Source organism: Carettochelys insculpta, chromosome 6, assembly GCF_033958435.1.
Source record: "Carettochelys insculpta isolate YL-2023 chromosome 6, ASM3395843v1, whole genome shotgun sequence".
NCBI classification, from domain to species: domain Eukaryota; kingdom Metazoa; phylum Chordata; order Testudines; family Carettochelyidae; genus Carettochelys; species Carettochelys insculpta.
The window spans coordinates 14,540,018-14,556,520 of record NC_134142.1 but is presented as its reverse complement, the minus strand read 5'-3'; the positions used below and the strand labels follow the sequence as shown (position 1 = coordinate 14,556,520).

General features: G+C 42.4%; 1 protein-coding gene across 5 annotated transcripts in view; it reads right to left on the bottom strand.

Annotated features, from left to right (window-relative positions):
- SLC38A6 (solute carrier family 38 member 6) overlaps positions 1-16,503 on the bottom strand; it is a 66,674-nt gene that overhangs the window by 49,629 nt on the left and 542 nt on the right. For all 5 annotated transcript variants that reach the window (XR_012645880.1, XM_074996311.1, XM_074996314.1 and 2 more), the window contains exons 2-4: positions 15,290-15,420; positions 14,391-14,464; positions 4,180-4,232 (exon numbers count right to left, since the gene is read on the bottom strand). Coding sequence is in view for 4 of the 5 variants with exons in the window: in XM_074996311.1 (XP_074852412.1) it covers positions 4,180-4,232; positions 14,391-14,464; positions 15,290-15,420 (258 nt within the window). In the remaining variant the exon portion in view is untranslated. The remainder of the gene's footprint in view (positions 1-4,179; positions 4,233-14,390; positions 14,465-15,289; positions 15,421-16,503) is intronic.

Sequence of the window (16,503 nt, the reverse complement as noted above, 5' to 3'; positions counted from 1 at the left end):
CAGGAGGACACTCATCCTGGAGGCCCTGCTGTCACTGCACCCAACCTACTTGGGTGACTGGGCGGTCCCCCTGGGGCCATGGGCGCCCCCGCACAGGACACCACCAGCTCCCCACTGGGTGCCCCAGTGCCTTTGGACCCACCCCAACAGCGTGGATTGGTGGGAGCACCTGGTGCTCAGGGAGTGGGACAAGGTGGCGGCGGCTTTGGAACTTCTGCGTGTCAAGGCAGACCTTCGAGGAGATCTGCCACTGGCTCGCCCTTGCACTCCAGCACCAGCACACCTGCATGCAGCCAGCCCTCACCCTGGAGAAATGGGTCGCAATCGCCATATGGAAACTGGGCATACCGGACTCCTACTGCTCCGTGGGACAGCAGTTCAGGGTGGACAAGGCCACCGTCAGGGCCATACTTATGGAGGTATCGCAGGGCCGGGTCACGTACCCCCCCAGGGGTGGGGGGGCTGGGGTGAGGGGAACCCCTGGCTGCAGGAAGCAGGATAGGAGGAGGCAGGATAGGGCTGGGGGCGTGGGAGGAGAGACAGCCCACCACAACCACACTAGACCACACGTCCGCCTCTCCCTCATACAGGTCGTCAGAGCCCTCAGACAGGGCTTTGCAGATGGCCATCTGTGACCTGCACCCACCGCCATGCACATCCACCACCAGCCACCAGAACCCCTGCCCCATGCCCACACATCCACCATCCCTCCCTGAGGAGCACGGCACAAGGAGGTGTATGGTAAATAAATATTTATCAAGAATGGGACAGTATGTTGAACTATGTACAGATGGGGGGAGGATGTGGTGTGGAGGGGCTCTGAACCTGGGGGGGCACCTAATTTGGAGGGGGCTGGGGGGCTCACTCTGGGGCCGGAGTGGTGGGCTGTGAACCCCATCGGCCCCTGGATCCCCTGCCTCCCCGGATGCAGGGTCCCTGATGGGGAGGGGAGGGTGTGAGGAGCACCGGCACGTAAGGCTGGGGGGCAAGGTGCTTGGTGGGGGCAGCAGAAGCAGGCTCGGTGAGGGGAGCTGCTGGGGGGCCAGGAGGCGGGCAACATTGGCTGCACGTTCCTGGAGTGTCTGGCCAATGCCCTCCAGGCTGTGCAGCAGTCTCTCCCATACCACCCTCCGCCACTCCAGCCCAGCCTCCGTGAGCCACAGATGCTGCTCGGCCACCTCAGCCTGGTGCTGACTGGCTGAGTCCTCCTCAGCCTGGGGGCTGGCCCTCCAACTGTGGCCCCGACAGAGCACTGCATGGGGTGGCACCTGGCCGCCTCCAACATCTGCCCGAGGACTCTTGGGGACCAGCGATGGCGCTGGGCTCTCCCAGCCCACAGATGGTGGAGCTGTATGGAGAGGGTGACAGCACTTCAGTAATGTGCCACAGCTAGGGGGAGGTCTGGCTCTGGTCCCGCCCCCAGGTCCCCCCCACGGGGCACCAACCCACCCTCCACAGCCTGGACATCCCATCCAATGGCGATGCTTCCAGGGGCCTCTCACACAGGTGGGCCTTCCCAGCCTGTGGTGCACAGTCCTTGCGTGCTGTCCAGCACTGACTGGCCACTGCCCTGTGTGTGGCTTTTGGCACTGTCCACTGGGGGTGGACGCTGGGCATCGCTGGTGAGCCACCACAGGGTGCCGCATATCATGGTGGGCTGGCATGTGCATGGCCCAGGACCACTGGTCCTGTGTGCAGCCAGCTGGCTGGTATATCACCCCCACCCTAAGTAGCAGGTGGCTTGCCCCACCATGTATGTACCAGAGGGTGTCTCACTGATATCTGGGGATGCCCAGCTCCTGGTCAGACGAGCAGGAGACGATGTAGATGGCAAGGTCCCCCTCTTCGTTCGTCCACTCAGTGGTGCCCTTGCCTTCCTGGGTCCCTGGTCCAGGCTGCTCTTCTGGCTCCAGCTCATCGGCCTATGTCCCCAGGAGCGCTGCAGGGTAGCTGTCACGGGGCTCCAGGATGCCCTGGAGCTCCTGGAAGTAGGGCAGGTGGCTGGGGCTGCCCCGGAGCAGACGGCCTGGTCCCTGGCCCGGGCATATCCCTGCCATAGCTCCTTCACCTTGGAGCGTACCTGTTCTGCAGTATGCTCTGGGTGGCCCCTGGTGAGGAGGCCCTGAGCCAGGCAGCAGCATTGCACCACTACACCCCATCTCGTTGAGGACCTCTTCCTCTTCCCAGAGACCCAGGAGGTCCCACAGCACCTGCTCCGTCCAGGAAGGGCCCTTTTTTCTCTCCTCCCCAGAGCCACGGGGGCTCAGAGGGGGGCCATGGGGCTCACGCGGGGGCTGGCTACTTGCCATGGAGGTGGTGCTGGGAGCATGGGGCTGGAGCACATGCAGGAGATGCTCCTAGCATGCTCTCAGCTTCCTACCACGGGGTTCCTGCGTGCATGCTGCTTTAACGCGACTGGACGCAGGGATCATAGAGTGCCACTGTTGCTGGCTGGAGCGGCCCCGTACTCCAGCTGACCGGCGCCATGTCGGACCACTCTTTCGAAAAAATGGGATGTGGAGCATCTACGCATGTACTCTATTTAGTTTTTTGAAAGGGGATGATCTTCCTGATACGGGATCAGAGTTCAGATTTCAACATCTGAGCCTCATTCCTTCGATCTTCTTTCGAAAGACAGTGTTGTACATGTAGATGCTCCTCCCATTCTTTCAAAAGAGGGCCACTTATTTTGACTTTTCATGCACGTGTAGACATGGCTCAAGTGTTTCTATAAGAAAGTGCCCCAACACTGATTGAACCCTGTTACACCTGCATATGCTACATCTTATACTAGACAGAACTTGTTGAGAAAAACGAAGGCATCAGACCATCCATTAATCAACATGGAATCCACAACAAATTTATTCTTAACCCAAAAAAGCCTTCATAATGGATGTCTGAGAACAACAATTGTTCATCTGATGTGATCACTAAATTATAACACACAAACTTTCTCTGACATTTTTATAATATTTACTTTCCACCTAGTATCTAACATACATCTTCATAAACAAAGACCCACCACAGAGTCTCATAACCTGAGTCAACTTACTTGAACTAGTCTGAGGAGCTAAAACTAGCAGTATATATAGAGACCTATCAATTTTATTCTGTGAAAAATGCATCATGGAACATGAAATAAGCCTTTTCCCATGAAATATGATTTTTTCCTACTGCTGGGTGCACCACATCCAGGGGGCTCCCAGCTGGGCTCACATGGGAAAGAACTTGTCCTTTCCTTGCATGGCTGATCTTGCTCCCAGGGGAAGGCCACACCCATCTCAGAGTTTTTCCTCCTGCAGCTGCAAACTCCAGCCCCAGAGGTTTCTGTAGCTGAAGGAGCCACATGGAGGTTCCTAGCTGAAAGCTTCAGCTGGACTGGGAAGGACAGAACTTGTCCTTACCTTGCATAGTACCAGAGGGTGAGAGAGGATCAGACCCACTTACTAGGTTCCTTTTGGGGTGGGATCTCTATGGTTACAACATCAGGACATTTCAACATGTAAGCAACTGAAAAGGTGAAACTGACCAATTTTAAGACCTTCTGGGTGTGAATAAACAAAAAAGAGGGGCTGAGAGTTTGGTAAGGCCTTAACTATAGAAGTTTGGGCTTAGGTTCTGAAAGCCAGTCCAAGCTCAAACATCTATACTACTATTTGCAGCCTTGTAGAGGATTGCAAGCCTGAGTTGCTGACCATGGCTCAGACTCATTGCCACAAAGGGGTTTGCCTTAAGCTCTCACAAAGTTGAGACACCATGGTGACTCATTCAGAGGCACCTGTAAACAGATTATATAGTAATATTGTGCAGAATTTCAATGCTGTATAAGAACCATTAGAAAGAGAGTACTGTTCTGGCTACGTGGTATCAGAAACTAACAGACTAGAAAGTCAACATTTTCCTTAAAGACTTCTTTGTGTTTAAACAAAATATATCATAAACTAAAGGTACATATTTTAGGACTAAATAAACTTTTGGCCTACATAGTGTAGAACAGCAAATTGATGAGTAGTAGGAATTTGTTTACAAAATCATGGGATTTGTAAAATGTTAGAATTTTGCTTTACTACATAGCTATTTCTTAAAACAGAAATGTAATTATAGTCAACAAAATATTAATGAGAACTACAGCACAGAATTGAAAAAAAAAAAGTAGTGAGTACTATAAACAGAAGTTACCTTCCCAGGGGATCCAAATGCAAAAAGACCAAGGTCTTCATACGAAGTGACAGCTGTCAAAGAAAAAGAATTTCAAACTTCACATTCACTTAGTTATAAAGCTCTGAGTGTTACACTGACAAAACTAATGCTGTATTTTATAATTGTCATTTGTAATACAGCTTTTCGATATAAAACACTTACTTTAGGATATATACTGCTACACACACACACACAGATCACTATTGCTCAGTAGAAATGTATAGTACAGTAGATTTACTTTAAACATTATTACAAATACATGGATAACATCACTTTCTCCTTAAAATTTCTTGCAGACTATACTATAGATTAAGTAACAAACATTGTTCGAAACTAAATAAATATTGAATACATATTGTTTACACAAAATATTTTACTTCATTCTCATAATAAACAAAAGGGCAGTTTTGTAGTATAGTGTGTAAATTTTTCACACATAAGCCTCAGTGCACAATTCTTCAAATGTCTATGCAGGGGCTGGGGCCAGGGCCAGAGCCAGAGCCCCATGACAGCAGCACGGGGCTGGGGCCATAGCCTCGGTCACCCAGGACACAGCAGGGAGGCAAGAAAGGTAGGACAAGGCAGGTCAACATTTTGTTATTCAAAATGCAAAGGAATACAAAAAGATATAAATTATTCTCAAAAACGCCACCTCTTTTTTTCTAGTCTATATTAATGCAAGACATGGCTGAGATTCAAACTATTTGCGTGTTAGAGGGCAAATCAGTCTTAAACACATTAATAACTCATAATCTTTCTTGTCTTTTAGTCCCTTTGCAGCGTGCTTCACCACCTCTTACCATGTCACAACATATTTTGGCCCTAGTCCTGCAAGGACAAACTCACAAGCTGAGACCCTGTGAAGTCAATGCAATATCACATGGGAGAAAGTATCGCCTGTGTCAATCAGATTGCAGGACTGGGGCTTCTGACTAAACACTTTAAGACAGGGACAATGTTATTTGCCTACAAAAATCACACACAGTAAAAACATAGCACAGATAAATCACATAGAACTTAAATCATCTTGTAGGCATTTTGCAAGTCCGGTGTTTCAAATTCTCTCTAATATCATCATCAATATGTTGTACAAAAACAAAAAAAAAAAAAAAAAGTGGGCCAGTTTGTTCTATTATGACAATTTAAACCGGGAATACCTTTTCATTTATACTAGAAATCCAGTCCTGTGTCGCATTTATTTTCAATTTTTCAAAAGTACAAAAATTAAAAAGCAAAGTAAACTCTACGGCTGTGTCTACACAGGCACATATCTTCGAAATAGCCACATTTCAAAGATTACTAATGAGGCGCTGAATTGAATATTCAGCGTCTCATAGCATTAGGACACTTCTGGCTGCGGCGCTTCGAAAGCGCCACTTTCAAAAGTGCGCAGCTTCACACGGGTCCTTTTTGAAAGGACTCCGCACCTTTCGAAATCCCCTTTTCCCGCTCACTGATCGGAATAAGGGGATTTCGAAAGGTGAGGGTCCTTTTAAAAAGGACCTTCGTGTAGCTGCGCTGAGCCGCGCACTTTCGAAGTGCCGCGGCCGGAAGTGTCCTAAAGCTAATGAGGCGCTGAATATTCAATTCAGCGCCTCATTAGTAATTTTCGAAATATGGCTATTTCGAAGATACATGCCCGTGTAGACAAAGCCTACCAGTTTAAAGACAAGGTAATTTAGCAAAAACATGGGTTCTAACACACATTGCAACAAGTGGATTTTCATGACTTATCTGCAGAGATGAAGCTGATAATTACAATACCAGAACATTGATTGCACACCTGACATAAAAAATATAGCAGTCGCATCTTACAATAACCCCCATCAATAATCTTAACCCACTATTCCTGCAAAATAATTCCAGCTCTGTTAGACAAATCCCTAGACAAGATGGTGAGATATAACTAACTGTGCTAATTAATAGCAGGTGCTGATGGACTGCTGTAAATGAAGACTGAGCAGTCATCAACACACAGCTTTGGGCATAAACAGCAATGTTTATCTGCTAAGCCATTTGACAGATTCTAGTAATTAGATTCAGTCACTGTTACAGATTCATAGTATTAGCATCATTAAAAAATTAGAAGCACTTTTCCAATATGGCACTATGACTGAAACATTTGTGCTTAAGATATCTAATACAGAGGCTTCCTCTGCAGACAGCTGCATGCCATTGCTTTTTACACTGATTTTTCATGACAACTTAGTACCACCTCAATGGACAATTTATAAATAATTCTGAAGGTACTTTTTATAGCATAAATGTATATCCCAAACCCATTCTTTAAAATTAATCACTGCAATTCCTTCCTTCCTAACCCCAGTCATGCTTTAGCCCATTATTGCAGGTTTGCTCACAAATGATATGATGCATTTTTTAAAGATACAGAGTCATAGAACATCAGGACTGGAAGGGACCTCAAGATGTCATCAAATCCAGTTCTCTGCCCTCATAGAGGGCCAAGCACCATCTATATCACCCCTGTTAGATATTTATCTCACTTGTTCTTAAATATCTCCAATATGGAGGTTCTACAGCCCCTTGAGGCAATTTACTCCAGTCCTTAACCACCCTGACAGATGGGAATTTTTTCCTAATGTTCAATCTAAACCTTCCTTGCTGCAATATAAGCCCATAGCTTTTCTTTCTATTTTCAGAGGGTAAGGAGAATATTTTTTCCTCCATCCTCCTTATAACACCCTTTTAGTTAGTTGAAAGCTGCTGTCATGTCCCCTGTCAGTTTTCTCTTTTCCAAATTAAACAAACCCAATTCTTTTAATCTTCTCTCATAGGTCATATTTTCTAGGCCTTTAATTGTTTTAGTTTCTCTTCTCTGGACACTCTCCAATTTCTCCACCTTTTCTAAAATGTGGGGCCCAGAACTGGACATAGTATTCCAGCTGAGGTCTAATCAGTGCAGAGTAGAGCAGAATTACTTCTTGTGTCTTGGTCACAACACTCCTGTTAATGTACCCTAGAATCATTTTTTTTTTGTTTTTTTTTTGCGCAACAATGTCACGCTGTTGACTCATACTGAGCTTGTGGTTCACTATAACCCTATAACCCCTTTCAGCAGTACTCCTTTCAAGTAAGTCACTTCCCATTTCATATGTGTGGGAATTGACTGTTCCTCCCTTTGCATTTGTCCTTATTGAACTTTATCCTATTTGCCTTCAGCCCATTTCTCAAGTTTGTCCAGATCTTTTAAAATTCTGACCCGATTCCCTGAATGCACTTGCAACTTCTCCCAACTTGGTATCATCGATAAACTTGATAAGTGTACTCTCTATATCGTTATCTAACTCATTGATGAGGATATAGAACAGAACTGGCCCCAAAACTGACCCCTGTGGAACGCCACTTGTAATTCCCATCAAGCCAGACTGCAATCATTAATAACTACTGTCTGTGTATGGTTATCCAGCCCATTACACGTGCACCTGATAGTAGCCCCATCTGGGTTGCATTTCCCTTCTTTACAGATAAGAAGTTCATGTGATATTGTATCAAATGCTTTATTAAATTTTAGGTATACCACATCCACTGCTTCCCCTTTATTCACAAGATTTGTTATCCCACCAAAAAAAGCTATCAGGTTGGTTTCACATGATTTGTTCCTGACAAATCTATATTTCTTGTTACCTATCACCTTATCTTCCAGATGTTTGCAGATGGATTCCTTAATTATTTTCTCCATTATCTTTCTTGGCTTGGAAGTTATGACGACTGGCCTGTAATTTGCTGGAATTTTCCAGGTTGTCCTTGTTTTCATTTTTATAGATGTACATTACATTTGCCCTTTTCCAATCTTCTGGAATCTCTCCCGACTTCCATGACTTTTCAAAGATCATAGCTGGAGGCTTGGAAACCTCCTCTGTCAGCAATTTGAGTATTCTAAAATGCATTTCATCAGACCCTGGTGACTTGAAGATTTCTTGCTCTAAGCAATTTTTAATTTTTTGACCTACTCCATTTCCACTAGCATTTACTGTGTTAGGCAGTCTCCATCAACCTTCTTGGTGAAAAACCAACCAAGAGATCATTAAGTAGCCCTACCATTTCCATGTTTTCTGTTATTGTTTCTCCCTCTTCACTGAGGAATGGGTCTACCCTTTACTTGGTCCTCTTCTTTCTTCTAATATATTTGTAGAATGTTTTGTTGTTTCCCTTTACATTTCTAGCTAGATTGAGCTTGTTTTGTGCTTTCACTTCTCTTTGTCCCTACATTCCCGTGTTATTTGTGGTCAAAGTACAAGGGAGGACCGTAAACGTTTCCACTTTTAATACCACCTTTGATTTTTAGGACATTTCAGATCCCATGGTTAAGCCAAGCAGGACTCTTGCCACACTTCCTATCCTTCCTTTGCAAAGGGATGGCTTGCTTTTACACCCTTAGTAATGTCTCATTAAAAAAATCATCACCTGTCTTCAACTATTTTTCCTCATAGTCTTGCTTTCCTTATGACCTTACCTACCAGCTCTGAGTGTACTAAAGTCTACCTTCCTGAAGTTAACTGCCTTTATTATGTAATGTTCTCTTTTGAAAAGTACATCATCTTCAGAGAGGAACACACTCTTCACTGAGATTCAGACAGAGTAGGTCAAGCTTGTGTCCTTTTAGCCTTAACACGTTGCCACTGAAAGACCAGCCATGTCCTGTAACATGGAATTATTTCATCGCTTTTATGGGAATCATTGATCAAAACAATATTAAATATAACTTGACTGCGAACATCTAAGAATCTATAAAAGTGTGAAGTTTGAATAACAAATGTATTGCTATTCCTGAATTTAATGTATTGCTGCACATTTCTGGTCCTAGTTTAGCCTGGAAAGGTGTTCTTCCAAGCATGTGAAATAAGTCATTGCCTCCTTAAAAGCGTAACTTATTTTTATTTAAAACCTGTTCCCAGAAGAATATTACCTACTGTTAATGACTTAGGGAACTAAAATATAAAGATAGGATATGCCCAGGAAATTAACTGAGTGGAAAGCACCTTTACTGTAAAAAAGTTTTTATTTCCCCCTATTTCTCCCCTTTCCTCTGCCTTTAGTTGTCTATGAACATAATAAATAAAATCCATGTATAACCACCTTCATTTAGAACAGGACTTTTCAAACTTTAGAGTCACAGCTTATCAGGGTAAATCTCTAGCAGAATGACACACACTTTGTTTAGCTGAGTGTCTGCAGGCACCTTCTCGCTCCGCTCCCAGTGGCCGTGGTTCACCAGTCCCAGCCAGTAAAAGCTGTGAAAAGTGGCTGGGAATGGTGAACTGCAGTCACGGAGTTGTGAGCAACCATGTCAGCAGACACTCAGGTAAATAAAGTGTCTTGCGGCCAGCTAATGGCTTACCCTGATGAGCCACAGCCCAAAGTCTGAAAAACCCTGATTTAGGATGCATACATGGTATGGTACTTTTACTCTATGGCTTTGAATAATCTACAAAATGTTTTATCCCCATTTTACAGATTGGGAAAAGAGCTTGAATATCTTTCCCAAATTCACAAAGCATGTATATGAGAACTGCCATACTAGGTCAAACCAAAGTTCCATCTAGCCAAATATCCTGTCTTACAAAAGTGGCCAATTCCAGGTGCCCCAGAAGAAATGAACAGAACAGGTAATCAAGTGATCCATTCCCCTTAGCTCATTCCCAGCTTCTGGCAAACAGAAGTGCGGGACACCATTCCTGCCCATCCTAGCTAATAACCACTAATGAACCCATCTTCCATGAATTCATCTAGTTCAGTTCTTTTTTCATATCCAGTTACAGTTATGGCCTTCGCAACATCGCTAGTAAAAGAATTCCACAGGTTAATTGTGCATCGTGTGAAGAAATACCTCCTTTTGTTTGTCTTAAACCTGCTTCCTATTAATTTAACATGCGGACCTCTAGCTCTTGTGTTATGAAGTGTAAATAGCACTCTTTCACTTACTGTATCTCAGCCATGACTTTACAGACCTCAAACATATTCCCCCCTTCGTTGTCTCTTTTCCAACCTGAAAAGTCCCAACATTTTCTTATACATTAAGCTGTTCCACAACCCTCATCATTTTATTGCCCTTTTCTAAACCTTTTCCAATTCCAACATCTCTTTTCTGAGATGGGGTGACAACATCTGCATGCAATATTCAGAACATGGGAGTACCATCAGTTTATAAAGAAGCAATCTGATATTTTCTGTATTATCATCAAATCACTTTCTTAATGAGTCCCAACATTCTGTTCACTTTGTTGACTGTAACTGCACGTTCACTCGATGTTTTCAGAGAAGTCCCTACATCGATGCCAAGATCTCACTTTTGAATTGTAACAGTTAATTTAGACGCCACCATTTTACATGTACAATTGAGATTAGGCTTTCCAATGTGCACTATTTTGCATTTATCAACTTTAATTTCATCTGCCATTTTGTTGTCCAGCCACCCAATTATGTGAAATTCCTTTGTACCTCTTCAGAATATGCCAGAGACTGACTCACATAGTTTTGAATCACTTCCAAATTTTGTCTCCTCACAGCTTACCCCTTTTCATAGCTCAGTTCTGAATGTTGATCAGGACTAGTCCCAGAACACAACTGTGGGAGGACATCACTATTTACTGCTCTCCATTCTGAAAACTGAACATTCCTACCCTTTGTTTCTTATCTTTTAACAAGTTTCCAGTCCACTTGAGGACCTTCCCACTTATCCCATGACAGCATATTTTACTTAAGAGCCTTTTGTGAGACTTTGCTAAGGCTTTCTAGAAATCTACGTACACTGTATCCACTGGATCCCCAATGTCCACAAGCTTGTTTACACTCTCAAAGGATTCTAGTAGCTTGTTGAAGCATGATTTCCCTTTTACAAAACCCATGTTCGCTATTTGTCTCAGAACCCTTTTCTTTAGTATAGTTTCAACCAGTTTGCCTGGTACTAAAGTCAGACTAACCAGCTTGTAATTGTTGGTGTCATAATCTGGAGATCATTTTAAAAACTGGTGTCACATTAGCCATCTTTAAGTCATTTGGTACAAAAGCTGATTTAAAGGATTGCTTACAGACTGCCTTTGGTAGTTATGCAATTCCACATCTGAGTTACTTCAGAGAGTTCTGGGGTTAATTCTATCTACTCCTTGTGACATTCTTTAGTTTATCAATTTGTTCCAAAATCTCCTCTAATGACACCTCAATCTGGGGCAGTTCCTCAGATTTGTCACCTAAAAAGAACGGCTCAGGTTTGGGAAACTCCCTCCCTCCCTCACATCCTTAGTCACGAACACTAAGGCAAGGAATTCATTTAGTTTCTCCGCTATGGCCTTTTCATCTTTCAGTGCTCTTTTAGTATCTCAATCGTCCAGGGGCCCCAATGAAAGGTTTAACTGGTTTCCTGGTTCTGTAGTACTTATTCAAAGAGTAATAGCAATTTTTTTAAAATTTGGCTAGCTGTTCTTCAAACTTTTTTCTAGCCTTCCCAATTATATTTTATACTTCATTTGCTGGAATTCATGCTCCTTTCTATTTTTCTCCACTTTTTAAAGAATGCCCTTTCAACTGTGGCTGCTTCTTTTATTCTGTTGTTCAGCCATGCTTTTTTAATTTGTGGTATATATTTAAGTTGAGCCTCTATTATGGAATCTTCAAAATGTTTCAATAAAACTTGCAGGGATTTTACTTCTGGCACTATACCTTTTAATTTCTATATAACTAACCTCTTCATTTTTATGTAGTTCCCCTTTCTGAAGTTGAATGCTACAGTGTTGGGCTGTTGTGGTGCTTTTCCTGACACAGGATCTCAATTTATATTATGGGCACTATTACCAAGTGGTCCAGCAATATTCATCTGTTGGACCACATCCTGTGCTCCACTTGGGACTACATCTAGAACTGCCTATCCTCATGTGAGTTCCAGTACCAGATGCTCCAAGAAGGAGGCATGTAAAGTGTAAAGAAGCTCTCGGATTCCCTTCCTGAGGTGACATGCACCGAATCAACACAGGGATAGTTGAAATCCCCCATTAAGTTTTTAATTTAAAGAAAAAAAACCTTTAATCACCCTGAGAATTTCTGTGTCACCAACCCTACTGCTATTTTCTTATTATTAGCACATGGAATTACTATCCAGGGATAGTATATGGCACAGTTTGGCTCATTAAAAAGTTTTTTAATTAATCTGATTATTTGCTTTCTTTCACATAGTATGCCACTCCCTAATCCACATGTCCTGTTCTGTCCTTCTGATATATTTTGCACCCTGGTATTACTATGTCCCATTGATTATGCTCATACCACCAAGTTTATGGGATGCCTGCTATAATAATGTATGTATTCAATACAAGGTACCTCAGTTCACTCTTCTTATTAGACAGACATCTAGCATTGGTAGATAAGCACTTTAAAAACTTGTCACTTCTTACTTGTCTGCAATTACGTGATTTAACTGAATGGGCTCTTTTTCATTTTACTATTTCTGATCAGATCCTACCTGTTTTATCATATGTCCATCCTCTCCTTCTTACTTGGACACAAAGAATCTCCATTAAAAGATACTCCCATTACAGATGTCTCTGTCTACCACATAATTGAAAATAGACAGACTCTATGTCTCCTGACTTTCAGTCCAGAGCCTTATCCACTGCCTGGATATCTCCTATGAGAAATGATCGATTCTGTACATTAAAAGATTGTGGCAATGGGGGTCATATCAGAACCTACCAATGGATAAAGATTTTCAAAACTTTGCACTATTCCTTTCTAATCTTGGAACCTTAACAGCCAAAGGAAAAAAAATTAACTAGTACAAAAGGAGCAAGCAGCCTTTGCATTTCACATTATAGTATGCCAAACCGCAATTGATTTGTTTTAAGTGTGTATAAAGGAGACCACTCAGTAGATGAAGACAGAAACAGCAGTCTCCATGCAGAATCAGGAAACAGCTGAATGACCAAAACTAATTATGGAAAACAAAGGTAATATGGGAAGAAAAGAAAGCTCCCTCCTACCATAAAACCATCCAAAAATTGACAAAAATAGACAATGTGGTAATAACAAGATGGATGACAGAGACATGCTATACCAGAAAATCTCCGTGTATCAGAATTTAGGGAACTGGCATCTTAAGGTTTCGACAACAATTTTTAAAAAAGCACTAGGCATAGTCATGGAAAATAAAGATGAGGAGTGGATGCTGCAACACCCAAAGGTTTTGCACCCAGCTTCCCTGCACTCAGAGGCCAGCTGGCCCAGCATCACAACATCTGGATGTCCCCTACAGGGTCCCACTGGCTCTAGCACTCCCTGGGGTCCCACCACCCATGTGGGTTCTGCAGCCCACTGCCCCCTGGTCTAGACCATGGATCCTGGAGGCCGAGTTGCCATTCTGGGTCCTGCTGCCAGACCAGTGCTCCACTACTGCCTCCACTTGTTTTTGGCAACTCTCCCTGACTGGATTTGGGGCAACAGCATCTGATCCAGGGGAGTTGGCTACCAAGGGGAGTTGGCAATCTATGGTACTGCTAAGCACCCTCACCCTAAAAGTAGTTCTAGTGCCACTGTCATTGGGTGGCAGCAGATTAGATACTGTACAGAGTAAAGACTCAAAAGCAAACATTCCTGAATTACAGTAAATTAATACTAAGGGACTAGGACCAGACATCAGATCACAGCCAAGCAGTGTTAGATGAGCTCTAAAATGGAAGAGCTACAAAGAGAGCAAAGGGTAGTTATAGTACTTACATAAGACTACCAAGCCTAAGAGTTATCCATTGAGGTGAAAGCAAAGGTTCTAATTTAGATCTTGCTACTATTCTTATGACTTCAAAGAAAGAAGCAGCAGCACGATCTTGGGAGTGTATACATGTAAATAAATATAATGCTTGAATCCAAGATATTTAAAAAATCCTTACTAAGCTCAAGCAGATACTGCCAGTTTTTCCTGCATCTTAGCAAATTTTCTGGAGCTCAAAAATCATTTAGTGCATACTACCAAATGCAAAAAACAATTTCATTCACAAGTTCCAGAAGTATAACAATGCATCATATTCACACTTATGAGTTTTGTATCAAAATAGTGACAACTTAATATTACAGCAATAGTCAGATATATAGTATAATTTATACACTATTAATTTAAACCGTTAGAGGGTCACACCTATGAGATGTAGGTGAGACAAACTATTGATATACATATTCTCTTCACTTACCAGTCTGAATGCACATACTGAGCAGCAGAAATACAGAATAAGCAGCAAGGCTGGCAACAATCAGCAGCAGGATACTAAAATACAAATTTTTTTAAGTTCAAGGTATTGCTGAAAGTAAAATACATGTTCTTTTTTTAAAACTGGCTTACTATTGCACAAGAAAGAAGTCATCATGAGACAAGACTTCCTCATTTATGGCTCATGTCTGCTGACCGATTTATCTGCTGTTTGTTATATTCCATTACACTTCACATTTTTATGTGCTAGACTTCAAGTCATCACAGAGTACGTAGGACAAAAATCATTGCATGTGAACCATTTTGTAGCCACAATTGGCACATAACCACTAGTAACTGCACCTCTCCTACATACCTTTCTCTCTATAGATACTAAAACGATGAACTTAGTCCTTACAGAAGTCAGAATGAATAGTAAAGATTTTAATTCTTCTTTTAGCCACAAATAGACATAGCATGAAGACCAGAAATACAAGCTTTCCCACGCTGCTCAGAAGACAGGCATCAGCACTATCCTGGACAGCCCCGTTCTAAAGGTAAATGGGATAATGATTTTGTGATATAAAGATTCACTAGGAACTGGGTTGAGTCCACCAAATTAAAGGTAAGTTAATGTGATTTTGGGTCACTACCTCCACAGGCCTGATCTGAGTGAATAAACTAGAAGTGAAAAAGTCCACAGCCTTAATGCCAAAAATCAAAGCCATTCAGTCCTTGGACAATGTAATATTTTTTCATTAAAAAAAATATATATATATATCTATATCTATCTCAACTCAATTCTTGCTCCCCACTTTTTGAAAAACAGGGTATGTACAATACTTCAAGAACATGCAAAGATCATTTTAGAACAAACACGCACGTGAAACTAAAAAAACTTACCTAAATCCAATGATCCCTGTATTAGCCATGGCATATGATAAGCCAAGTATTCCACTTCCCATGATTGCATTCATTAAGTTAAATACTGAGAAACCAAAGGAAACACCTGAGGATGCATGATTCAGAGCTCTCTGTAAATACAGAAAGCAAATACAGTTAATGAGGGTTTTGTGATTTATTTTTTTATTTTAAAAAGACCAGAGAAATTTCAGCCACATAACTTCTCCCTTGTCCCAAGGGCAGACACTTATAAAACTCTAGAACCAAAGACTTAAAAACAAATAGTACAGCTTAGTAATAGCCTTCAAACACTAGAGCAATTTAGATTAGAATGTGGTTCTCTCTTTCTGTTAAAGACGACTTTGATAGCCATTGGAGGGTGGGAGGATGGTAAAACAACTGGCAACACTGGGGAAAGCCGAATGCTTTCAAGCCTTTGTTAAATAAAGGATCAAACACCATAGAAAAAACTGCCCTCCCTTTAAAACCATGTCTGCATATTTGCTCCTTTGTTCTTGCTCCACTCCATAGGGCTAAAACTCCCTGCTATAGGTCTCACTCTGACCTGGGTCTCGACTGGAAATTCTATAGCTCTGAAGAAGAGAGTCTGTCCCACAAAAGTTCATCACCTAATATGTCATTTTATTAGTCTTTAAAGTGCTACATGATTGCTGTTTTGTTTTGTTGGAATACAGACTAACACAGCTACCTCTCTGTTACTCTGTAGCCTTGTCATTCTTGTGCCACTGTGTCCAGTCATTAGTAACAGAGACAAAGCTGTGCTAGTCTATATACTATCAAAACAAAAAAGCAGTAAAGTAGCACTTTAAAAACTAACAAAATAATTTATGAAATGGGTCTGTCCCACAAAAGCTCACCTAATAAATTATTTTGTTAGTCTTTAAAGTGCTACTTTACTGCTTTTTTGTTTTGTTCAATTATTATTGCATTAGTCCACGCTGTCCTTTGTGTTCTCCTCTCCTTAAAATACCACCTCATAATGCACTTTCTTCATGAAGCCTTTTAAAAACAAATCCTCCAATAGTCTTACTCAAATGGCCACACGGCATAGGCAAGCTCAGACAAATGATATATGGAGCTTCCTGGGTTGGAGACTGTCCTCTTATTTGCGCAACATGGGGAAAAAAAAATGCCAGGACAGTAATGCCCACCCAACCTCCTCACAGTATCATCAGGGCTGCTTGCCCCGATGG